Below are 27,705 nucleotides of genomic sequence, written 5' to 3' on the forward strand. Positions count from 1 at the left end.
GAAGCAAAGATTCAGACACACTGTCAACTAAAGCCACCACATATTAAGTGTGTGCCATGTCTGTGTTCGATGTGTTTATTGGCAGGACGGAAAATACCGAAAATACCGAAGAATTCCGAATCATATCATGTACGAGTCAGGCTGTCGTTTTTTTCACTACTGCGCATGCATATAACGCATCTCGTTGAATATCACGGTAATCACGTTATCAAATTCAATAGATGTGGCCACATTATTGCCCATTTAAACACGTGTTTTTGTTGTTTACATCTACATCTGCCAAAGCTATGTTGCGATGTGGAATTTTCTGAAAGGTGTACAGAAACCGCCAGAGACGGGGAGAAAGCGATCTCAGTCTGAAGAGGAGAAAAAGGCCACCGATAAAGCATACAAGAAGGAGAAACGACAAAGGGCTTATAAGCAAACGTGGGAGCAGGGTAGGCCTTGGCTGCGATACGATTTTTATGGAATAATTAATTTTTTTCAAGTTGATTCCTAGTCAATATGAAGCTCCTAATGCTTTCTCTCTCATAAATGGTTAAATACAGAAAGCATGTTGGACATATTTTGGGTGCTATAGTCATGATAGTAAGTATATTTGTTTTCAATACTCATACACCAAGTTGCCAAGTTTTCCAATATATTATTATTTGTTGATATTATATTATGGTGCTCTGTGTTGTTCTCATTTATGTATTTAACAACAGTATCAAAATACTCGGGTCTTGAAATAAATGCACATTAGTCATGAACAATGGTAACTACTCTCTCTTGTGTTATTTTTGACAGAAGTAAAATTCATACATGAACAAATTTTGGCTAGTTGATTTTCTATTTGGCTAGTCACTTTGGAAGGTAATTAGTCCAGCTGGCTGGTGATATATATGTACGGTATACACACACACACACACACACACACACACACACACACACACATGATTGAGGTGACATGCATGCTTTTATTTGTGCTACCAACCCCCCCAATATATAATATACACACAAACACACACACACACACGTACGTGTGTGTCATATAGATAGATAGATAGATAGATAGATAGATAGATAGATAGATAGATAGATAGATAGATAGATAGATAGATAGATAGATAGATAGATAGATAGATGGGACAAAGTACAAACTGTAAATAAAAACGGAATGCAATGATGTGGAAGTTTCAAAATTCCATATTTTATTCAGAATAGAACATAGATGACCTATCAAATGTTTAAACTGAGAAAATGTATCATTTAAAGAGAAAAATTAGGTGATTTTAAATTTCATGACAACAATACATCTCAAAAAAGTTGGGACAAAGCTATGTTTACCACTGTGAGACAACCCTTTTTCTCTTTACAACAGTCTGTAAACGTCTGGGGACTGAGGAGACAAGTTGCTTAAGTTTAGGGATAGGAATGTTAACCCATTCTTGTCTAATGTAGGATTCTAGTTGCTCAACTGTCTTAGGTCTTTTTTGTCGTGTCTTCCGTTTTATGATGCGCCAAATGTTTTCTATGGGTGAAAGATCTGGACTGCAGGCTGGCCAGTTCAGTACCCGGACCCTTCTACACAGCCATGATGCTGTATGTGGTTTGGCACTGTCATATTGGAAAATGCAAGGTCTTCCCTGAAAGAGATGTCGTCTGGATGGGAGCATATGTTGCTCTAGAACCTGGATATACCTTCCAGCATTGATGGTGTCTTTCCAGATGCGTAAGCTGCCCATGCCACACGCACTAATGCAACCCCATACCATCAGAGATGCAGGCTTCTGAACTGAGCGCTGATAACAACTTGGGTCGTCCTTCTCCTCTTTAGTCCGAATGACACGGCGTCCCTTATTTCCATAAAGAACTTCAAATTTTGATTTGTCTGACCACAGAACAGTTTTCCACTTTGCCACAGTCCATTTTAAATGAGCCTTGGCCCAGAGAAGACATCTGCGCTTCTGGATCATGTTTAGATACGGCTTCTTCTTTGAAATATAGAGTTTTAGCTGGCAACGGCGGATGGCACAGTGAATTGTGTTCACAGATAATGTTCTCTGGAAATATTCCTGAGCCCATTTTGTGATTTCCAATACAGAAGCATGCCTGTATGTGATGCAGTGCCGTCTAAGGGCCCGAAGATCACGGGCACCCAGTATGGTTTTCCGGCCTTGACCCTTGCACACAGAGATTCTTCCAGATTCTCTGAATCTTTTGATGATATTATGCACTGTAGATAATGATATGTTCAAACTCTTTGCAATTTTACACTGTCGAACTCCTTTCTGATATTGCTCCACTATTTGTTGGCGCAGAATTAGGGGGATTGGTGATCCTCTTCCCATCTTTACTTCTGAGAGCCGCTGCCACTCCAAGATGCTCTTTTTATACCCAGTCATGTTAATGACCTATTGCCAATTGACCTAATGAGTTGCAATTTGGTCCTCCAGCTGTTCCTTTTTTGTACCTTTAACTTTTCCAGCCTCTTATTGCCCCTGTCCCAACTTTTTTGAGATGTGTTGCTGTCATGAAATTTCAAATGAGCCAATATTTGGCATGAAATTTCAAAATGTCTCACTTTCGACATTTGATATGTTGTCTGTTCTATTGTGAATACAATATCAGTTTTTGAGATTTGTAAATTATTGCATTCCATTTTTATTTACAATTTGTACTTTGTCCCAACTTTTTTGGAATCGGTGTGTGTGTGTGTGTGTGTGTGTGTGTGTGTGTGTATTATATATTTGGGGGGGTCGGTAGCACAAATAAAAGCATGCATGTCACCTCAATCATGGGTACAGCCAACAATATCTATCATTCTACCAAGTATACATTAAAAACTTATGAAAAAATATGTGCAAATAAAATATAAGCTCGTCTTACCTTGCCAGTAGTTTGGCCATACAATCCAAACAGTTCACGTAGTTTCTCCTCACTTATGGCCTCTGGCTTATCAATCTTGTTACCAAGAATCAAGATAGGCACATTTCCAATAGTTTCATCTGTCATTAGTGCCTGTTTGTAGGAATGCACAATAAAATAAAATGCATTAGATTTGAATATGATCAAATCTAATTGTAAAATGAGCATCCACGAATTTCATTTTTAGTACCTATATTGAACAGGTTCATTCTACAGAAATGAAACAAATTTGAGTATAACATTTTAACAACCATGATCTGGAGTTTCATCAAAAAATATGCCTATGCAAGACTAGTTTTCTGGACCACACTCTGTCAATTGGACATTTAAAATTGATCACATCACCACAGCAACTAATAATGTATCTTCATATGACCACTGCTTACTGATAATAGTGGGTGGCAGTGGCCATCAGGGGAGACATCCACATACATCTTGAAAACACCTGTGGTGCTGAGGGGCCTGTTTAGGACCTTGGCCAGGCAGTAAATGTGGGGCACTCAGATGTTTACCAGAAAGCTGTGGCTACCTATATGTTTTGGGATATGGAACTGGGGTGTGGTGTCAATGTCGATGGTCTGTTTAACTGTGCTAGTTTAGTGATCCTGAAACATGCACCCTATTATTTAAGGCCTCCCTGTCAGCAGGTCCATACTGGGCAATACTTATAAAAATCAAATTGGTTATTAGTCATTACCAACAATAAACAAGCACGCTTACTTAGTCTAAAAAGTTAAGCTATTCAGAATTGTTATGGCACATGTCAAACAAGACAAACTGCTTTGTTTCACTGAGCCCATGTGAACTTGGAAAAAATAATACTGAAACAGCTCAGAATACACTACAGCTCAACATGATCATGTTGTTGAGAATTCACAGCAAGTACAACCCTGATTCCAAAAAAGTTGGGACAAAGTACAAATTGTAAATAAAAACGGAATGCAATGATGTGGAAGTTTCAAAATTCCATATTTTATTCAGAATAGAACATAGATGACATATCAGATGTTTAAACTGAGAAAATATATAATTTAAAGAGAAAAATTAGGTGATTTTAAATTTCATGACAACAACACATCTCAAAAAAGTTGGGACAAGGCCATGTTTACCACTGTGAGACATCCACTTTTCTCTTTACAACAGTCTGTAAGTGTCTGGGGACTGAGGAGACAAGTTGCTCAAGTTTAGGGATAGGAAAGTTAACCCATTATTGTCTAATGTAGGATTCTAGTTGCTCAACTGTCTTAGGTCTTTTTTGTCATATCTTCCATTTTATGATGCGCCAAATGTTTTCTATGGGTGAAAGATCTGGACTGCAGGCTGGCCAGTTCAGTACCCGGACCCTTCTTCTACGCAGCCATGATGCTGTAATTGATGCAGTATGTGGTTTGGCATTGTCATGTTGGAAAATGCAAGGTCTTCCCTGAAAGAGACGTCGTCTGGATGGGAGCATATGTTGCTCTAGAACCTGGATATACCTTTCAACATTGATGGTGTCTTTCCAGATGTGTAAGCTGCCCATGCCACACGCACTAATGCAACCCCATACCATCAGAGATGCAGGCTTCTAAACTGAGCGCTGATAACAACTTGTGTCGTCCTTCTCCTCTTTAGTCCGAATGACACGGCGTCCCTGATTTCCATAAAGTACTTCAAATTTTGATTCGTCTGACCACAGAACAGTTTTCCACTTTGCCACAGTCCATTTTAAATGAGCCTTGGCCCAGAGAAGACGTCTGCGCTTCTGGATCATGTTTAGATATGGCTTCTTCTTTGAACTATAGAGTTTTAGCTGGCAACGGCGGATGGCACGGTGAATTGTGTTCACAGATAATGTTCTCTGGAAATATTCCTGAGCCCATTTTGTGATTTCCAATACAGAAGCATGCCTGTATGTGATGCAGTGCTGTCTAAGGACCCGAAGATCATGGGCACCCAGTATGGTCTTCTGGCCTTGACCCTTACACACAGAGATTCTTCCAGATTCTCTGAATCTTTTGATGATATTATGCACTGTAGATGATGATATGTTCAAACTCTTTGCAATTTTACACTGTCGGACTCCTTTCTGATATTGCTCCACTATTTGTCGGCGCAGAATTAGGGGGATTGGTGATCCTCTTCCCATCTTTACTTCTGAGAGCCGCTGCCACTCCAAGATGCTCTTTTTATACCCAGTCATGTTAATGACCTATTGCCAATTGACCTAATGAGTTGCAATTTGGTCCTCCAGCTGTTCCTTTTTTGTCCCTTTAACTTTTCCAGCCTCTTATAGAGATCTTGCAGTCACGTGACCGGAAAGTACACAGCCGCCATCTTGTCGGTAAAAAACACAGCTGAATACTGCTGCACTCGTGTACAGAATGGATCAATTTCAACCGACGGACTACACGGCTCATTTTTCTAATGAACAGATAACTAGATATATGTCTAAAATAAACGATCTACAGATTAGTGACCCTTATGGCTTACCGGACGGAGTTTTCACGACCGTGTCAGTGGATATTGAACTGACAGCGGAATACCCAGACGTGTATAATTACCTCATTAACTTTCCCTCGCTGTTCAGTGGTGAAGCACTGCGTGCTTATAAATCTCTGGACAGTTATCTTTACAGAAATTCAGGATTTGTCAGCGACTCAGATGTGGCATCTTGTAAACAAGAAAATAATCCTCATTGGACGGGTAAGTCACTTAACTGACCAGCCGATTATAGAATAGAATAGAATAAGGTAATTCCAGCTGTAATTCCAAATCGTCCATCTTGTTTACCATGGATCTGGCGTTGGAGAGGTAGAGGCTTAGCAGTGGAGGCTTGAGTGGCTGTTTTCTGAGCTTCGTCAACAGGCCGGCTCTGCAGCCTCGCTTTTGCTTCCGCTCCCGACGCCGCCTCCTTCGCTTTGCTTCCGATAACAATCCACGGAGACCCCGCTGGTCTCGCTATCTCATCCGGAATGTTGTGCATGCGATGGAAATCGCTACAAACCGTCATTTTCTGCTGGAAACCAATGTCCAGTAAGTCCATACGGTTGTAGTGGATATTGAAGTCCGGTACAGACGAACAACACGCAAAAATACACACAAAAAACATAAAAAACGTGCACAGGTAGGGAAAGCTTGTAGCCACAGCCGTTGTAGTAGAATTGTATATAGTAGGGTTTTCCAGAAGAAAAGGTAGAAGTAAAAGCAGAAGTAGAACCAGAAGTAGAAGGCGGAAATATGGCGTTTGACCGACAAGATGGCGTCTGTCACAATCTGGATCGGCTGTGACGTCACATGCAAGTGCTCCATTGCCCCTGTCCCAACTTTTTTGAGATGTGTTGCTGTCATAAAATTTCAAATGAGCCAATATTTGGCATGAAATTTCAAAATGTCTCACTTTCGACATTTGATATGTTGTCTATGTTCTATTATAAATACAATATCAGTTTTTGAGATTTGTAAATAATTGCATTCCGTTTTTATTTATAATTTGTACTTTGTCCCAACTTTTTTGGAATCGGGATTGTATGTAGCATAGCCACCATTTCTACATGCACAGTTGTTTCTACCATGGATGGCTTGATAGTGGTCTGAAACGCAAGATAAAATTAATGACCATGTGCTATGCTTGATGCAAGTCAGACTCTTATCTAAAGATTAACCATATTTCATGTGTGTTGTGGTAGCAGTGGTGTAGCCAAACAGTTCAGTTTGATGAGGAAATACACAAAATAAACATTATTAGTACAATTAAACTGATAAAATGTTATACACTGGTGCATTTAAGGTGGATAAGTGGGGATGACATTTTTTTAAAAATTTAACCCAGGGCAGCACGGTGGTGTAGTGGTTAGCGCTGTCGCCTCACAGCAAGAAAGTCCGGGTTTGAGCCCCGTGGCCAGCGAGGGCCTTTCTGTGCGGAGTTTGCATGTTGTCCGCGTGGGTTTCCTCTGGGTGCTCCGGTTTCCCCCACAGTCCAAAGACATGCAGGTTAGGTTAACTGGTAACATGTCTGTGAAGATTCTCAGTCATCCAGGTCATAGTAAACTGTGGGTGGTAAAAGAGAGCAACTGGACTTGCTTGAAGATTCTTGAAGACGTTTCACCTCTCATCCGAAAGGCTTCTTCAGTTCTGTCTGACTAATAGGGAGTATCAGGTATTTATCCTCTCATGGATGAAAAGCTCATCTAAGGTGTTGTTGAGTCATCCTGTTGGTGTGGGTCACTGGGGGCTGGATGTGAACAGCCTCGAGAGTCGTTAGGGTGATCAATGGATTGCCCATTAAGGTGATCAATGGAATGCTGATTCTCTCTGTCCTCCTGTTAGTCACTGAAAAGAGCTGGGTTTTGGTGTGCATTCAGTTGTCTGGGAAGTGTGCCAAGGACTGCATTGTAGGTGGCTGATAAATGATGTCTAAGGCCAAGTTTACATTAGACCGTATCTGTCTCATTTTCTTCGCGGATGCACTGTCCGTTTACATTAAAACTCCTGGAAACGCCGGGAAACGGGAATCCGCCAGGGTTCACGTATTCAATCCAGATCGTGTCTGGTCCGGTGCTGTGTAAACATTGAGAATACGCGGATACGCTGTGCTGAGCTCTAGCTGGCGTCGTCATTGGACAACGTCACTGTGACATCCACCTTCCTGATTCGCTGGCGTTGGTCATGTGACGCGACTGCTGAAAAACGGCGCAGACTTCCGCCTTGTATCACCTTTCATTAAAGAGTATAAAAGTATGAAAATACTGCAAATACTGATGCAAATACTGCCCATTGTGTAGTTATGGTTGTCTTTAGGCTTGCCATCCTTCCACTTGCAAGTGGTAAGTGACGCACATGCCCGATATGCACTGGGATAACACACACAGCGGCTCAGTCCCGAATCACTGCTCGTGCGCTTCACTCGCGCGCTCTGTGAGCTGCGCAGGGCCGGAGTGCGCACCCTCCAGAGGGCACTCGCTGTTCAGGGCAGAGTGATTTGGAGCGCAGGATGCCTGCGGAGCCGAGCATATCCGTGTATTGGCGTTGCTGTGTGCACGCGAATCGTGTATTGGCGTTGCTGTGTGCACGCTAATCGTTTTAAAAACGTTAATCTGATGATCCGCTGATACGGTCTAATGTAAACCCCGCCTTAAACCCCCACCTCTGTTCAGTGATGGCCGTCCCAGGTTGACAAAAATGGCTTCTTTAACTCCTCGCTCATACCAACGATCCTCTCTGGCTAAAATGCGTACGTTACAATCCTGAAATGAGTGTCCTTTGTTGTCAAGATGAAGGTAGACAGCAGAGTCCTGGCCTGAGGAACTGGCTCTCCTGTGTTGAGCCATGCACCTGTGAAGCGGTTGTTTTGTTTCCCCAATATACGAGTCTGTGCATTCCTCACCGCACTGAATTGCATACACTACGTTGTCCTGTTTGCGTCTGGCTATTCTGTCCTTAGGCTGGACCAGTTTCTGCTTCAGGGTGTTACTGGGTCTGAAATGTACCGGAATGTTGTGTTTGTAGAAGATCCTCCTGAGTTTCTCAGATAGACCAGAAATGTAGGGAATGACAATGTTCTTGTCATTCCCTACATTTATCCGACAGGGTACTCACCCAACTTATCTGACAGGGTACTCACCCAACCAGAGAAAGATGTTTTATCCAAGGGACTTAACTTTGCAGTTTCACCAGAGCGGATACCAGTGGTAGATCTCATCACAGCCACAGAGTCAGCCATCAGAAACAACAATCTCACCAACACAGAGACAGAACAACTTAGACTGAAGATATCAGCTGCTCTGTCCAGTACAAAAGCACCCCCCTCCAACCTCACCAGCCAAGAAAGGAGGGCTCTTACATTGCTTCAAAGCAGGGCTTTGAACCGGTTCAAGGAACGAAAACGAAAACCGGGAACTTTTTCTATTTCACATGGAACAGAAACGAAACCAGAAACTTTATTATTTTTTATGTTCCGGAACAGAAATGCTTATTAAAAATAATGGTAACCAGTTAATACCGGTTTTTATTTCGTTCCTCAAAGTTTCCGTAGCCTACAAATAAAAAAGTCATTCTTCTCCTGCGCAAGTTTCTATGACCCGCTGGGTTCACTTCCTGTGTGACGTTCGCTGACTGAATGGAGAGAGCGGGAGGGTGGACTATCACATCTCCACATCTTAAATAAGAGGTAAATATTGCAGTCTATCGTTATTCAAAAATGTCAATTTCAAACACGATATCAATATATTTATCCACGTTAATGAGAGGCTCGCGAACATTAAATGACGTTAACCTCTGTTAGCCTATCAATGCATAGGGCCTGACTAGCCTTTGGTAACACACTAAACGAATTATCTTTCATTTTTGGCACTTTTTCTGTTTGTGTAGATGGGAAGACATACTGAGAATCCAAATCGCCAACATTTGAAATAATAATTGTTTTGAATTATTTCTTGTCTTATTTAATGAAGATTGTAATAGAATTAGCCTACATTTGGCTTAAGCTGGATGAGACAGAGACATAATTTTATAGCCATTTGTTAAACAGCTGACAGGGAACGTAATTAACCGTTCCGGGAATGAAATTTTTTTGTTCTAACCGGTTCTGGAACGTCTATTTAATGGTGGAACCCAAAACCGGAAACGTTAAAATTCCGCTTCTGTTTGGAACGAACCAACAGGAAAAAAATTCTGGTTCAAAGCCCTACTTCAAAGAGACTGGAACATCACCATCCTTCCTGCTGACAAAGGGAGATGCACAGTGGTGCTAAACACAGTGGACTATCACTCCAAGATGACCAGTCTCCTCAGCGACACAACCACCTATGAAACCTTAAGGCGGGACCCCACCAGTTGTTACAAAAAGAAAGTTGTTAGCTGCCTGCAACAACTAGAAAAGGACCAAGCCATCAACCGATCTCTGTACTACAGATTGTACCCTGGGGAAGCCGTTCCTCTCATATACGGACTCCCCAAGATTCACAAGGAAGGAGCTCCACTCAGACCTATCATCAGCAGTATAAACTCTGTCACCTATGACATTGCCAAACACCTAGTCACCATCCTGGCTCCTCTTGTTGGGAATATGCTACGTCACGTCAAAAACTCCTAAGATTTTGCTACTAAAGTTGCAGACCTCAAACTAGACTTAGATGAAGCCATGGTTTCCTACAATGTCACTTCTCTTTTCACCTGCATTCCCACCACAGAAGCAGTCGAATCTGTTAGAAAACGACTCCTTCAAGACAGCACCTTACTGGATAGAACGAACCTCACCACGGACCAGATTTGCACCCTGCTTGACCTCTGCCTAACTACCACTTATTTCCAGTTTCATGAAAGTTTCTACAGACAGAAGCATGGATGCGCCATGGGCTCACCGGTGTCCCCTATTGTGGCCAATCTTTACATGGAGGAAGTGGAACATAAAGCTTTGACCACTTTTTCAGGAGTTGCTCCCAGCCACTGGTTCAGATACAGTGGGTACAGAAAGTATTCAGACCCCTTTAAATTTTTCACTCTTTGTTTCATTGCAGCCATTTGCTAAAATCAAAAAAGTTCATTTTATTTCTCATTAATGTACACTCGGGGCGGCACGGTGGTGTAGTGGTTAGCGCTGTCGCCTCACAGCAAGAAGGTCCTGGGTTCGAGCCCTGGGGCCGGCGAGGGCCTTTCTGTGTGGAGTTTGCATGTTCTCCCCGTGTCCGCGTGGGTTTCCTCCGGGTGCTCCGGTTTCCCCCACAGTCCAAAGACATGCAGGTTAGGTTAACTGGTGACTCTAAATTGACCGTAGGTGTGAATGGTTGTCTGTGTCTATGTGTCAGCCCTGCGATGACCTGGCGACTTGTCCAGGGTGTACCCCGCCTTTCGCCCGTAGTCAGCTGGGATAGGCTCCAGCTTGCCTGCGACCCTGTAGAAGGATAAAGAGGCTAGAGATAATGAGATGAGATGAGATAATGTACACTCAGCACCCCATCTTGATAGAAAAAAACAGAAATGTAGAAATTTTTGCAAATTTATTAAAAAAGAAAAACTGAAATATCACATGGTCATAAGTATTCAGACCCTTTGCTGTGACACTCATATTTGACTCACATGCTGTCCATTTCTTCTGATCCTCCTTGAGATGGTTCTACTCCTTCATTGGAGTCCAGCTGTGTTTAATTAAACTGATTGGACTTGATTCGGAAAGGCACACACCTGTCTATATAAGACCTTACAGCTCACAGTGCATGTCAGAGCAAATGAGAATCATGAGGTCGAAGGAACTGCCCAAGGAACTCAGAGACAGAATTGTGGCAAGGCACAGATCTGGCCAAGGTTACAAAAGAATTTCTGCAGCACTCAAGGTTCCTAAGAGCACAGTGGCCTCCATAATCCTTAAATGGAAGAAGTTTGTGACGACCAGAACTCTTCCTAGACCTGGCCGTCCAGCCAAACTGAGCAATCGTGGGAGAAGAGCCTTGGTGAGAGAGGTAAAGAAGAACCCAAAGATCACTGTGGCTGAGCTCCAGAGATGCAGTAGGGAGATGGGAGAAAGTTCCACAAAGTCAACTATCACTGCAGCCCTCCACCAGTCGGGGCTTTATGGCAGAGTGGCCTGACGGAAGCCTCTCCTCAGTGCAAGGAATATAAAAGCCCGCACAGAGTTTGCCAAAAAACACATGAAGGACTCCCAGACTATGAGAAATAAGATTCTCTGGTCTGATGAGACAAAGATTGAACTTTTTGGCGATAATTCTAAGCGGTATGTGTGGAGAAAACCAGGCACTGCTCATCACCTGCCCAATACAATCCCAACAGTGAAACATGGTAGTGGCAGCATCATGCTATGGGGGTGTTTTTCAGCTGCAGGGACAGGACGACTGGCTGCAATTGAAGGAAAGATGAATGCGGCCAAGTACAGAGATATCCTGGAAGAAAACCTCTTCCAGAGTGCTCAGGACCTCAGACTGGGCCGAAGGTTCACCTTCCAACAAGACAATGACCCTAAGCACACAGCTAAAATAACAAAGGAGTGGCTTCGGAACAACTCTGTGACCATTCTTGACTGGCCCAGCCAGAGCCCTGACCTAAACCCAACTGAGCATCTCTGGAGAGACCTGGAAATGGCTGTCCACCAACGTTCACCATCCAACCTGACGGAACTGGAGAGGATCTGCAAGGAAGAATGGCAGAGGATCCCCAAATCCAGGTGTGAAAAACTTGTTGCATCATTCCCAAGAAGACTCACGGCTGTACTAGCTCAAAAGGGTGCTTCTACTCAATACTGAGCAAAGGGTCTGAATACTTATGACCATGTGATATTTCAGTTTTTCTTTTTTAATAAATTTGCAAAAATTTCTACATTTCTGTTTTTTTCTGTCAAGATGGGGTGCTGAGTGTACATTAATGAGAAATAAAATTAACTTTTTTGATTTTAGCAAATGGCTGCAATGAAATTAAGAGTGAAAAATTTAAAGGGGTCTGAATACTTTCCGTACCCACTGTATGTGGATGACACCTGGGTTAAAATCAAAACCCATGAAGTGGAAGCTTTCTCTAAACACATCAATGCAGTGGATATCAACATCAATTTCACTCGGGAGGACGTCAGTAGGAATAATCTAGCCTTTTTGGAACATAACGGACAAGGAGGATAACAGGAACAAATGCAAGAACATTGTCATTCCCTACATTTCTGGTCTATCTGAGAAACTCAGGAGGATCTTCTACAAACACAACATTCCAGTACATTTCAGACCCAGTAACACCCTGAAGCAGAAACTGGTCCAGCCTAAGGACAGAATAGCCAGACGCAAACAGGACAACGTAGTGTATGCAATTCAGTGCGGTGAGGAATGCACGGACTCGTATACTGGGGAAACAAAACAACCGCTTCACAGGCGCATGGCTCAACACAGGAGAGCCAGTTCCTCAGGCCAGGACTCTGCTGTCTACCTTCATCTTAACAACAAAGGACACTCATTTCAGGATTGCAACGTACACATTTTAGCCAGAGAGGATCGTTGGTACGAGCGAGGAGTTAAAGAAGCCATTTTTGTCAACCTGGGACGGCCATCACTGAACAGAGGTGGGGGTCTGAGACATCATTTATCAGCCACCTACAATGCAGTCCTTGGCACACTTCCCAGACAACTGAATGCACACCAAAACCCAGCTGTTTTCAGTCAGTGCTTTTACATGCACATAGAGAAAATCGAATTTCTGCCGTAGCTCGACTGAAATCGAAGTTCTAAATTCCATGGAAACACCTTATCCCTTCACACCTGAAATCGAACCGAATTGGATTTCTCGTAATCGAGCTACGTGACCTAGATTATGCGATTGTAGCCGAGCTACTTAGTGCATGTAAACCCTATCGAGCTACGTAGTCGAGCTACTTACTTCAGCACCGCCCCTTCCGGAAGTGACGAGTGACGAGACCACAAGCGGTTCAACAAGTGCTGAGCTGCTTCGTTGTTGTCCATCTTCTCTCTCTTGATGTTGCTGTCCTCGTCGTCGTTCTTCTTGTGAACACAGAACTGATAACTTTGTTTATACTCTTGAATAGCTCTTCTTCATGACGACAACCGGAACTGTACCAACACGATGGGGCGTGTAGCGCCACCTGTGGCTAGGGTGCACAATGTACCGCACACAATAGCTCAATTTCCTTGTGTGCATGTAGGATTGGATTTCTCTGGCACCCCTGCTGGGACCCTTAGCTCAATTACCGACAGTAGCTCGATTTGGATGTGCATGTAAACGCACTGAGTGACTCACATGAGGACAGAGAGAATCAGCATTCCATTGATCACCTTAACGGGAAATCCATTGATCACCCTAACGACTCGAGGCCGTTCACATCCAGCCCCCAGTGACCCACACCAACAGGATGACTCAACAACACCTTAGATGAGCTTTTCATCCATGAGAGGATAAATACCTGATACTCCCTATTAGTCAGACAGAACTGAAGAAGCCTTTCGGATGAAAGGTGAAACGTCTTCAGGAATCTTCAAGCAAGTCCAGTTGCTCTCTTTTACCACCCACAGTTAACTGGTGACTCTAAATTGACCATAGGTGTGAATGAGAGTGTGAATGGTTGTCTGTGTCTATGTGTTAGCCCTGTGATGACCTGGTGACTTGTCCAGGGTGTACCCCGCCATTCGCCCACAGTCAGCTGGGATAAGGCCAATTTATGCTGACAACCCAGTCCTCGCAGACGGTGTCGCAGACAGTGTCTGCGTAGCCCCCCCACCTTCGCAGACGCTCTGTGCGCACCTCCCAAAAATTGTGACCACCGCAGAAGCCTTGCAGACAGCGCCGCAGACAAGAGGGCTCTGATTGGTCCACTCTACCCGCTGTACATGCACTTCCGCTTCCCTACTTTCCCGGTTTGTTTTGTTTTCACGACCGGCATTTTTAAAAACACGAGCGAAGATGGAGCAGCATGAAGAGCGGTTGATTGAGGAAGTACGTACATCTATACGATTCCAGTTCTAGTCATTATAAAAAAAAAAGTTCTAGTCATTATAAGTAACCGGAGGATAAACACTCCACTAACCACACCCACCACCTACTCCTAGCGACTTCGCGCCCCCTTGCGTTGTGCCGGTGAATAACATCGCGCACGCCTATTCCCCCGCTCAACAATAAATTACAACTGTCTGCGAAAAGCTATCTGCGAAAGCCTTGTCGCAAGAGCATGCAGAGGCCTATAGGCTCCAGCTTGTCTGCGACCCTGTAGAACAGGATAAAGTGGCTAGAGATAATGAGATGAGATTTATCCCAGTCATTTAAGGCACAATCTACCAATCTTTCCGTATTAATAATGTTACCATGAATTGCATTTATGACACCAAAAAAGATTAAAATAACATTAATACTAGGGGGCATTTACACCTTATAAATCCTGATCTACTGTTCTTACTTGATATGGTAGTTGTTTTATTGCAAAATAAATGTCTCTCAATATCATCTTATGAAGCCCCAATCAGGACACGTCTCATGGCTTTAATGTACTGTCCCATGCTGAGTTACACATCAATTACTGTTAGGCATCAATTCCAATCACTCCTGCCACTAACCCACCGGGCACGTGAAAGCACTGATGTCCTTGTTCAGGCTCATGTTTTTGTTTCCATGAAACCTAATTGACCCTGCTAAAAAAGTGGTAGCCAGCACAATATAACTATATGGTGAGGAATCTGTGGAACAAATTAGCAGTTTTTTGGGTTTGTTTGTTTGTTTGTTTCAAAATCTGAAGAGGAGAATCAGAGCATATTTTGCTTTTTGGGTTTGGCAAGACTTGAGATACCTGAACCTTTCTTTTAAATTCCTCAAGAACAGGTGAGTCTCATGAGTCTTTACTCATCCTTTAAGATATTCAAGGTCTTCCACAGTACCTCCACGGATTCCTCCAAGTGGGCATGCAATTCAGCAAGGTACAGTCTTAATGTTATATGCTAGTTTTTACGCTAACCTTACCTGCTGCATGATCAGACTGCAAGTTCCATTGACTATTTCTGTACAAGTTAAATGGGAAAACAGAAAGAAAACTTGATTGAATTTTAAATACCCTAAGATTATCATTGAGGAAAACTACATTGAAATGCACATCCAGGGACTTCCGGTGACGCCATGCGGTAGGCAGAAAAGAAGCTGAGCTACGTCCAACAAATTAATAAACAACCTAACTTAAGTTATTACTCGGCGTTGTATGACACATTAACGATGGCAATGACAAGAACAAAAGCCACGACATCAAAACCAGAGACTTCAAAAGAGAAAAGCGACACTTTGAAGGCAAGTCAGCACGAGGCTAAAGGCGGTGATGGCTCCGAGTCCAAAATACTAGCCGAACTAGCAAAGCTCAGGTCGGAGAATTTGGAAGGACATAATCAAACCCTTAAAAAGTTGGAGACATCAATGGCAGAACTAAAAGGGGAAATGAAAAAATTGGAGAAAAGAACTACGGAGGTAGAAGAACGTGTAAGTGCTACCGAAGATGATGGGAGACGACATGAGAGAGCCATACGATATCTGCTATGTCGAGAAAAGGATTTGATGGCTAAGTGTGAAGAATTACAGAACAGAATGAGACGCAACAACATGAGAATCTACCGGGTACCAGAGGGGAGCGAGGGACAAGACGTGAAGAAATTTGTTGAGGATTTGATTCGTTCAGTTCTCGACCCAATGCCAGACGTATCTTTACAAATTGAAAGAGCACACCGTTCATTGACGTCTAAACCAAAGAAACCCAATGACCCCCCCCAGATCTCTGATCGTCAAATTCCTTGATTACTCTGTCAAAGAGCAGATACTCCGACAAGCATGGAGCCAACAGCTAATGTTTCAAGAGAGACAAATATTTTTTGATCACGACTACTCTCTGGAACTGCTAAAGAAGAGGGCAGGCGTACGAGAGGTCGTCAAACAACTGAAAAAGAAGAGCATTAAAGCCAAGTGCCTTTATCCAGCGCAACTCAAATTGACCACTGAAACGGGAGATAAAACGTACCCTACGCTCAAGGATGCTCTTCCGAAATTGGCTGAATACAACATATATCCCAAGGTCGACGACGAAAGAGCGCAGATGGATGAGGAATTGCGTCTCAATGGGTGGAATGTCGTGGGTCAGACAGCGGAGTTTGCCGTGGGCGGGAGTCTATCCATGGATGCCGAGACCCCTGCCGAATAAGCTGAGATGTCATCAACGCCGAGATTGTATTTTTATGGAAGTGCCAAACGTTAGGATTATTAACACCTCCCGTTTCTTTTTCACGAGACGGAACTCAGCTGAACTGTGAGTATTCTCGCATTGAGCAGCAACCAATCCGAGTGCGGGACGGCAGCAGCAAAGACACTTTGTGTAAACCCCACAGAGGACCTGTCACCATCCTCTGCCCAGGAAACACCGGGATATGGTTTGCTTAACTTACAGGCCTGTTTTCTTTTCATATTTGGTTACAGACTTAAAGCAAACCAATTGGGTATGTGGAAGTTTAATGTTCAGGTTTTTACATGTTGTGTTTGTTTTGTTTGTTATTGTCACCTTGAAAATAATATTACTGGTTGGGTTACTGATGCAAGTATGACATTACATGGGGTTAAAAGCCAAGGACTGGTATGAAACAGCATAAAAATAATTATGAATAGTTTGATTTGTATTACTTACAATGTGAAGGGATTAGGCAATCCAATCAAAAGGAAAAAAAAATATTGGGCCATCTAAAAAAATTACATTGTTCTATAGCCATGCTCCAGGAAACCCATCTGTCAGAAAAGGAACACCTTAAACTTAAAAGGGAATGGGTGGATCATGTTTTCAGTTCATCTTTTGAAAGGGGTAGGAAACGAGGAGTTGCCATCCTCTTTCATAAATCAGTATATTTTAACCATACAGAAACAATTAGTGATAAAGAGGGTAGATATATTATTGTAAAGGGAGATATAAGTGGCATAAAAATAACTCTGCTTAATCTATATGCCCCGAATGAGGATAGCCCTGTCTTTTTTAAAGACATAGCTGGCTTACTAGCAGGCACAATGGAAGGGGTGGTGTTAATAGGGGGAGATTTTAATTGTGTCATGAGCCAACATGTAGACAGACTGCCTGCCGGGGGCAACATAATATCTAGAAAGACATCTACACTACAAGCAATGACAAGTGAACTTGGCCTAGTGGATGTATGGCGGCGTTTACATCCCAAAGAAAAGGATTTCACCTTTATGTCACAGGTACATGGCAGCTATTCCAGGCTAGACATGATGCTAATATCAGGAACAGATCTCTATAGGGTTAAAGAATGTAATATAGAACCAATTACCATATCTGATCATGCGCCAGTCACCTTAAAACTGGATTTGGGGTCAGTAAAATCTTTTAAGTACTGGAGACTTAATGTATCCTTGTTAAATGATGACATGATTAAACAAGAAATCCGTCAAGAATTAAAACATTATTTTGAGGCAAATGAAGATGACACAATTTCTCCAATAACTTTATGGGAGGGGGCTAAGGCTGTGATGAGGGGTTGTATTATTGCAATTTCTTCTAGATTAAAGAAGCAGAGGTTGAATGGTCAGAGCCAGCTGGAAGAAAAAATAAAGCAACTAGAAAAAGAGCATCAACAATCTAACAAAGAAGAAACTTTACATGCTCTAAAAGAGACAAGGAAAGAATTAGATGACCTATTAACTTACAAAACGGAAGGGGCTTTAAGATTCATAAATAGAAAATACTACGAAATGGGAAATAAAGCAAGTCGACTACTGGCATTTCAATTGCGGAAAGCTCAAAGTAGCAGGGCAGTTTACAAAATAAAAAGCCCAGACAATGGTGAAATTCTAACACAGCCCACAGACATCACAGAGGCTTTTGCCACACGCTATAGAAAACTATATGAAGAAGAGTCAGACCCACAAAGAAACGAGAAGATGGAATGTTTTTTTAGATCCATCAACTTAGCGAAACTAACATCAGAAGAGGCTGATATGGTGTCAATGCCAATTACAGAAGAAGAAATCAAAAATAATATTTCACAGCTTAAAAATAACAAATCTCCTGGAACTGACGGTTTTTCAGGGGAATATTATAAAACGTTTATAGGTGAACTAACTCCCATCCTGTGCAAGGTTTATAACTATGGATTAAAAGAAGGACAATCACCTGCGTCCTGGTCAGAGGCAATAATAAGCGTTATACACAAAGAAAACAAAGACCCGACCCTCTGTGCATCATATCGTCCCATCAGCCTTCTGTGTGTTGATTTTAAAATCCTTACCTCAATAATAGCAAAAAGAATTCAGAGAATCATACATAAGTTGGTAAAGCCTGACCAAACTGGGTTTATCAATAATTGTCATGGTGTTGATAATGTTAGGAGAGCCCTAAACCTACAGTTTATTGCAGCTAAAAGGGCCAGCCCTTCAATGCTTCTCAGCCTAGACGCCCAGACGGCTTTCGATAGGGTGAACTGGACTTTCTTACATCAAACTCTCCGACATATGGGCTTCAATGACACATTTATTAATTGGATTTGTTTATTTTACAAAAACCCTAAGTCTAGAGTAAGAGTGAACGGGTATTGTTCAGACTTTTTTCCACTGGGCCGTGGCACTCGCCAAGGAGACTCCTTATCTCCTTCATTATTTGCTTTAAGCATAGAGCCACTGGCAGAACTAATAAGATCAAACCCTCTCATATTGGGTATTTCTGATGAAGGAGGGAATCAACACAAATTAGCTCTATTTGCTGATGACATATTGTTATTCATAGAACGGCCCATGGTTTCAATCCCTGCACTATTAAGTAGTCTAAATAAATACAGTGAAGTATCAGGATATAAGATAAACACTAACAAATCAGAAGCAATGATGATAAGTGGTGATTGGCCCCAACAATTAGATAGTTTAGTGTCATTTAGGAAATCTAAAAAAGGATTTAGATATTTAGGAGTCATTCTGACACCGAAACCATCACAACTTTTCCATTGCAATTATGACAAATTAATTAAAGAGATCAACCAAGATATAAGCAGATGGGATGTGCTGCCTTTGTCCTTGTTTGGCAGAATAGAGTCAGTAAGGATGAATATTTTACCTAGGCTCCTCTTTTTATTTCAATCTTTGCCAGTTCCTGTTCCACAATCAAGTGCCTTGAAAAACGCATTTCAAAATTTATTTGGCAAAATAGAAGACCAAGAATACGACTAAAAATATTGATGGCAAGCAAAAAATGGGGTGGGCTGGGATTACCTAACTTTAAAATGTACTACTGGGCAGCCCAACTAAGGGCAGTAGTGATATGGGCAACCAAAGCTGAAGAAACTGGATGGCTATCCATTGAACAGAATTCTTTGACAGGGGTACCATTGTCTGTGCTTCCTTTTCTTGGCCAAAGGGCTCAGAGGAAAATAAAAATAGAAAATATATGGGTTAAACACACGCTAAAGATTTGGAACACTACACAAAAATTAATAAAAGGATCGGTGGCTCTGTCAAGGGTAATGCCCATTCTGAGAAATTTTGACTTTCTCCCATCTTTGACGGACTTGGCATTTAAGAGATGGGCAGACAATGGTTTGGTCAGCATTGACCAATTGTTTGAAAACAATACACTTAGATCATTTTCACAACTACAAGAAGAATTTGATTTGCCTACAAATGACTTTTTTAGATTCCTACAGATACGAAGTTATCTCACTAGACACACAGACTGGGACAGTCTTAAAAGAGATCCAATGGAGGTTGAAAGGTATTTTATACAGATTTCTCAACACAAGGTATCTGCAAAACATCAAGTGTCAAATATATACAAGAGTCTTTTGAAAGATACTTCAGATAATACCTTACATATTAAAAGTGAGTGGGAACTTGAACTTAATGCAATTATTGATGATGAGTCTTGGGAAAATATATGTTTAGCAAGTCATAAAGGGATTGGAAGTCAAATGCGGAAAGAATTTGACTGGAAAGTGAAATTGAGATTCTTCAGAACACCTCTGAAGGTGTCAAAGTTTACAAGCAATACCCCCAACACCTGTTGGAGGAACTGTGGCATGGTGGGGGATCATGCCCATATTTTCTGGGACTGCCCAGTGATACAAGCATACTGGAAAAACATTAAAGAAGAACTGGACATTGTCTTCAGAGTTGACATACCTCTGGACCCTTTAATCTTCTTACTGGAGAAGATACCTGAACATTTGCTTTCTAAGGACCAGTGCTACATATTTTGTTAATGACTGCTAAGAAAATGATTACTGTTAATTGGATGCAGCCATGTACACCTACAAAAGCTCAATGGATACAAAAGGTTGATCAGATACGTACAATGGAAAATATGACAGCTATATTACAATTTAAAGTACCACTATTCATAAGAAGATGGACCCCAGTTATTTTGGGACTGAAATTATGCTGAAACCTTATATGTAATGTACGTTTTTTTTTTTTGTATTGCGCATCTACTCTGACCCTGTATAACAAAGAGTAATTTAATAACAATTAATGACAAGGTGACTTTTTTTTTCTGTTTGTTTTGTTTTATTTTGTTTTTTGTCTTTTTGTAGTTTGATTTGTGTCTGTTTGTAGCCTCTTAAGGGAGGATTAGGTTTTGTATATTTGTATTGAGTGTATGTCTGTTTGTATTGCCTGTAGAGTTTGATATAGGCAATAAAGTTAAAAAAAAAAAAAAGAAATGCACATCCAGGGTGTTTTATCACCCAGTACTTCTTCAGACTGACCGTCACAGATACACTATATGGCCAAAATTTTGTGGACACCTGACCATCATACCCGTATGTGGGTTTTCCCCAAAACTGTTGCCACAAAGTTGGAAGCACACAAATGTATAGGATGTCACTGATGAATTACATATTCCAGGGTTTCTCAAACTTCTTTGCTCTGGGGCCCAGTAATGTTAGGCCTTGGTGCTGCAAGGCCCTGCACAGGCCTATGCCTCTGTGCACCCGCCCACACACACACACACACACACACATTGTGTGCGCCTCCATAGATAGATACATACGTTTATTATTATTATTATTTTTATTTTTTTGTTAGTAGTACTTGTTACAAGTAGCAGGCTTATACCAGCATAACAATATTTTGGCTAAATAAGACCTAACAGGGGTGCAATGGCAGAATTGTAGAAAATTGCCAAATGACCAGTAACTGTCCAAAGATATGACATTATAATTATTATTATTATCATCATTAGGGCCCAAGCACCGTTCGGTGCGAAGACCCTATTGTTTTTTGAAGGATTATTATTATTAGGGCTGAGCACCGTTCGGTGCGAAGACCCTATTGTTTTTCGAAGGATTATTATTATTATTATGCCGCGTTTGGCCTTATTTGAGGCATTTCCCATGCACGAAAATTCATGAAATTTGATACATACATCAGTCATTGTCATCGCTACTCAGCTACAGACTTTTGGCTCCGGGCATGGCCCAGGGACTTCATAGCGCCCCTTTTTCCATTTCCCATTGAAATGAATGGGTAGAACTTTGGAATGATGTCATAAGGCCATTTGGAGTGAAATTACACATGGGCATTTTTAACGCACTACTCCTAGACGGTTCATCAAATTCATGTCAAACTTGGCAAACATGATGCCAAGATATTGCTGAAGTTGAATTGCGAAGGGATTTTTGATATGTTGTAATATGTTGAAATATTATAACATATAATATGCCAAGATATTGCTAAACGTTGAACTTGATATCTTGTAATATGATTCTGATTCTCTTTAGCCGTTATGGGCCTGTCTGGTATAGCACCACCAACTGGCCAAGGAAAGAATAGGATTTTGAATATGTGTGTTTTGACACATGATGAATTTTAACATGCTCCTCCTTGACGGTTCATGAGATTCATGTGAAATTTGTTATACGTGATGCCAAGATGTCGCTGATATTAAATTGTGAAGGGATTTTTGATATCTTGTAATATGTTGAAATGGCCTTCTGATTTTAATATCTTGCCACATAAACAGGAAACGTGTCAGAAAGCCACAGTGCATTGACTGTATGGTCGGACACTTCTTACTTCAATAGATATTATGATTATTATGATAACCTGATGCCCAATGGGCCTGCCTGTTATAGCGCCACCACCTGGCCAAGCAGGAAATGTGCCAGAAATTGGCAATGCCTCAACTGATTGATCTGACACTTCACAAAATATTGTGTATTATGATTGTGATATTCACATGTGTAATTCAGATGCCTAGCACAGTGCCACCATCTGGCCAAGAAGGAAATGGGGAAAAATGTTCAATTCATTGATGGATTGATCTGAAACTTTACAAAATATTGGATGAGTCTGATGATATAACATATACAGTTCTGTGCACACTCATACACAGTCATATGCATATTTATGCATACACACATACTCTCTCACAAGTATGCACTCACATGCACACGCAACATTTATGAGCAAACTCTCTCACACACACACACTTTCTCTCTCTCCCTCTGACAAACAGACACACACACACAAAATAATAGTGACCTGCCATCATTGTGCATTTTGTTGCAGACATATGAAAACTCTGCATGTACACACACACACACACTGCAGACACAGGAAAGCTAAGATGACTTAAGATTACAGCGTGAGATAGAGATAAGGAGGAGACACGTATAGTTTTGTACATTTATATATGTACATTTTCATACCACAGAAACACACACACAGTCTTTGTCTGTCTATCTCTCATCTGTCAAGCAGTCATGGCATTTGCAACATACACATCACCTTTGAACATTTGATGAACATATGACATCATGGTTCTGCTCATTTTCATCAGCTCATATGCATTGGACAAACTTGTTGTCTAGTATTATGCAACAGGAAGGTAGACAGGGAAGTGTTGAGACATTGGAATGGAATGACAAGTGTGAAATGTTAAGACGCAACCCTGTTACTGCCGCACGAATGTTCGACTTCAGGTGGCATTGTTTTCTGAAGGATGTCCTTATGTCTCCTTCTCACCCAATTGGAAAAATATTGGATTACTTCTATTGTGTAGAGTTTCAACAGCGGGGTTCTCCACATGTTCATTGTTTGTTTTGGATTGAGAATGCACCACAAATACACACACACACACACACACACACACACACACACACTCTCTCCCTCTGACAAACAAACACACACACACACACACACACACAATATAATGGGCCTGCCTGTTATAGCGCCACCACCTGGCCAAGCAGGAAATGTGCCAGAAATTGGCAATGCCTTAACTGATTGATCTAACACTTTACAAAATATTGTGTATTATGATTGTGATGATATTCACATGTGTAATTCAGATGTCTAGCACAGCGCCACCATCTGGCCAAGCAGGAAATGGGGAAAAAATGTTCAATTCATTGATGGATTGATCTGAAACTTTACAAAATATTGGATATCGTGATTCTGATGATATTGACACATCTAAATCACATGCCTAGCACAGTATCACCATCTGGCCAAGCAGGAAATGTGCCAAAAATTTTCAATGCTTTGACAAACTGAACTATGACATGCCTGACATAGCGCCACCAACACACTCACACTCATAGCGGAGCTCCGAGCGGAGCTCCATACCTAAGAAAAAATGGTAAACCCATCGAGTCGATTTTTTGTGGTTTGTCCATGTACGTGTACCACCAGTCATACACACCGCCTAGTGGCCAGTGTTAGTAATTACCAGTCATACACACCACCTAGTGGCCAGTGTTAGTAATTACCAGTCATGCACACACCGCCTAGTGGTCAGTGTTAGTAATTACCAGTCATACACACCGCCTAGTGGCCAGTGTTAGTAATTACCAGTCGTACACACCGCCTAGTGGTCAGGGTTAGTAATTACCAGTCATACACACCGCCTAGTGGCCAGTGTTAGTAATTACCAGTCACACACACCGCCGAGTGGCCAGTGTTAGCAATTACCAGTCACACACACTGCCTAGTGGCCAGTGTTAGTAATTACCAGTCATACACACCACCTAGCGGCCAGTGTTAGTAATTACCAGTCATACACACCGCCTAGTGGCCAGTGTTAGTAATTACCAGTCACACACACCGCCTAGTGGCCAGTGTTAGTAATTACCAGTCACACACACTGCCTAGTGGCCAGTGTTAGTAATTACCAGTCATACACACCGCCTAGTGGCCAGTGTTAGTAATTACCAGTCACACACACCGCCTAGTGGCCAGTGTTAGTAATTACCAGTCATACACACCGCCTAGTTGCCAATGTTAGTAATTACCAGTCGTACACACCGTCTAGTGGTCAGTGTTAGTAATTACCAGTCTTACACACCGCCTAGTGGCCAGTGTTAGTAATTACCAGTCATACACACCGCCTAGTGGCCAGTGCTAGCCAGAAAAGAAATAAAACAAAAGAGACTGGCTATGATATAAGAAAATTCTACAACCCAGAAACAGATGGCAGCTCCGCTTTTAGGCAGTGCCTAAATCTATATATTATACATGTAGCACACACAGACATATGCACACACACACACAGTTGCAATCAGATACACACACATGAATACTCATGAGAATGGGTAACATATACAATTCCGTGTACACTCATACACACAGTCATATGCATATTTATGCATACACACATACACTCAAGTATGCACTCACATGCACATGCAACATCTGTGAGCACACTCTTTCTCACACACTTTCTCTCTCTCTCTCTGCCTCTGACAGACACACAATAATAGTGATCTGCCATCATTGTGCATTTTGCTGTACACACACACACACACACACACACACACACACACTGCAGACACAGGAAAGCTAAGATGACTTAAGATTACAGCATGAGATAGAGATAAGGAGGAAACACATGTATAGTTTGAAATGTATATATAGTTTGAAATATATAAATGTACATTTTCACACCACGGAAATTTTTGATATGTTGTAATATGTTGAAATATTATAACATATAATAGGCCAAGATATTGCTAAACGTTGAACTTGATATCTTGTAACATGATTCTGATTCTCTTTAGCCGTTATGGGCCTGTCTGGTATAGCGCCACCAACTGGCCAAGGAAAGAATAGGGTTTTGAATATGTGTGTTTTGACACATGATGAATTTTTTTTTTAAAGATATTTTTTTGTGCTTTTTGCACCTTTATTGGATAGGACAGTGCAGAGACAGGAAATGAGCGGGAAAGAGAGACGGGAAGGGATCGGGAAACGACCCCGGGCCGGAACCGAATCCGGGTCGCCCGCATCCACGGCACGGCGCCTCAACCACCCGAGCCATGACGCCCCCAGACACATGATGAATTTTAACATGCTCCTCCTAGACGGTTCACGAGATTCATGTGAAATTTGTTATACGTGATGCCAAGATGTCGCTGATATTAAATTGTGAAGGAATTTTGATATCTTGTAATATGTTGAAATGGCCTTATGATTTTAATATCTTGCCACATAAACAGGAAACGTGTCAGAAAGCCACAGTGCATTGACTGTATGGTCGGATACTTCTTACTTCAATAGATATTATGATTGTCATGATAACCTGATGCCCAATGGACCTGCCTGTTATACCGCCACCACCTGGCCAAGCAGGAAATGTGCCAGAGATTGGCAATGCCTTAACTGATTGATCTGACACTTTACAAAATATTGTGTATTATGATTGTGATGATATTCACGTGTAATTCAGATGCCTAGCACAGAGCCACCATCTGGCCAAGTAGGAAATGGGGAAAAATGTTCAATTCATTGATGGATTGATCTGAAACTTTACAAAATATTGGATATCGTGAGTCTGATGATATACAATTCTGTGCACACTCATACACACACAGTCATATGCATACACACATACACTCTCTCACAAGTATGCACTCACATGCACACGCAACATCTATGAGCACACTCCCTCTTTCACACACACACTTTCTCTCTCTCTCTACCTCTGACAGACACACACACACAATAATAGCGGAGCACCATACCTAAGAAAAAATGGTAAACCCATCGAGTCGATTTTTTGTGGTTTGTCCGTTTACGTGTACCACCAGTCATACACACCGCCTAGTGGTCAGTGTTAGCAATTACCAGTCATACACACCGCCTCGTGGTCAGTGTTAGTAATTACCAGTCATACACAGTGCCTAGTGGCCAGTGTTAGTAATAACCAGTCATACACACCGCCTAGTGGCCAGTGCTAGCCAGTAAAAAAATAAAACAAAAGAGACTGTCTCGGATATAAGAAAATTCTACAACCCAGAAACAGATGGGAGCTCCGCTTTTAGGCAGTGCCTAAATCTATATATTAGTGACCTGCCATCATTGTGCATTTTGTTGCAGACATATGAAAACGCTGCATGTACACACACACACACACTGCAGACACAGGAAAGCTAAGATGACTTAAGATTACAGCATGAGATAGAGATAAGGAGGAGACACATGTATAGTTTTGTACATAAATATACATTTTCACACCACAGAAACACACACACACTTACAGTCTTTGTCTGTCTATCTCTCATCCGTCAAGCAGTCATGGCATTTGCAACATGCACATATGACTGTTTTGTTGGGTGGCGGAACGTCCTGGGTTGCGGAACCACACGTGCAAGGGCCCGTCAAGGCCGCTAGCGGCTTTAATTATTATTCCTATTGCTTAGGCCTAAACTATTATTAAACAAGGGAAACTAACAGAAGTGCTTTGCTTTGAGATTATTGCCAAATTACATAAATATACTGATACGTAGGCCCAATAATTTAACTATCATCATCATCATTATTATTATTATTATTATTATTATTATTATTATTAATCTAGGGGCGGCACGGTGGTGTAGTGGTTAGCGCTGTCGCCTCACAGCAAGAAGGTCCGGGTTCGAGCCCCGTGGCCGGCGGGGGCCTTTCTGTGCGGAGTTTGCATGTTCTCCCCGTGTCTGCGTGGGTTTCCTCTGGGTGCTCCGGTTTCCCCCACAGTCCAAAGACATGCAGGTTAGGTTAACTGGTGACTCTAAATTGACCATAGGTGTGAATGTGAGTGTGAATGGTTGTATGTGTCAGCCTTGTGATGACATGGCAACTTGTCCAGGGTGTACCCCGCCTTTCGCCCGTAGTCAGCTGGGATAGGCTCCAGCTTGCCTGCGACCCTGTAGAAGGATAAAGCGGCTAGAGATAATGAGATGAGATTATTAATCTATTATTACCATTTGCATAAGAACCATTACATCAAGATTTTTTTTTTTACTTTTTTGTTTTAGATTTTTTTTTAACTACACCTTTGAACTTGAAGCACTGCCAAACAGTGCCTCAATAACATACACACACTTA

General features: G+C 41.8%; 1 protein-coding gene across 9 annotated transcripts in view; it reads right to left on the minus strand.

The window, feature by feature from the left end:
- sar1b (secretion associated, Ras related GTPase 1B) overlaps positions 1 to 27,705 on the minus strand; it is a 291,304-nt gene that overhangs the window by 128,122 nt on the left and 135,477 nt on the right. For all 9 annotated transcript variants that reach the window (XR_009655731.1, XM_060935857.1, XM_060935860.1 and 6 more), the window contains exon 6: positions 2,872 to 3,003. Coding sequence is in view for 8 of the 9 variants with exons in the window: in XM_060935857.1 (XP_060791840.1) it covers positions 2,872 to 3,003 (132 nt within the window). In the remaining variant the exon portion in view is untranslated. The remainder of the gene's footprint in view (positions 1 to 2,871; positions 3,004 to 27,705) is intronic.

The sequence above is a fragment of the Neoarius graeffei genome, chromosome 12 (assembly GCF_027579695.1).
Source record: "Neoarius graeffei isolate fNeoGra1 chromosome 12, fNeoGra1.pri, whole genome shotgun sequence".
In the NCBI taxonomy this organism is placed as follows: domain Eukaryota; kingdom Metazoa; phylum Chordata; class Actinopteri; order Siluriformes; family Ariidae; genus Neoarius; species Neoarius graeffei.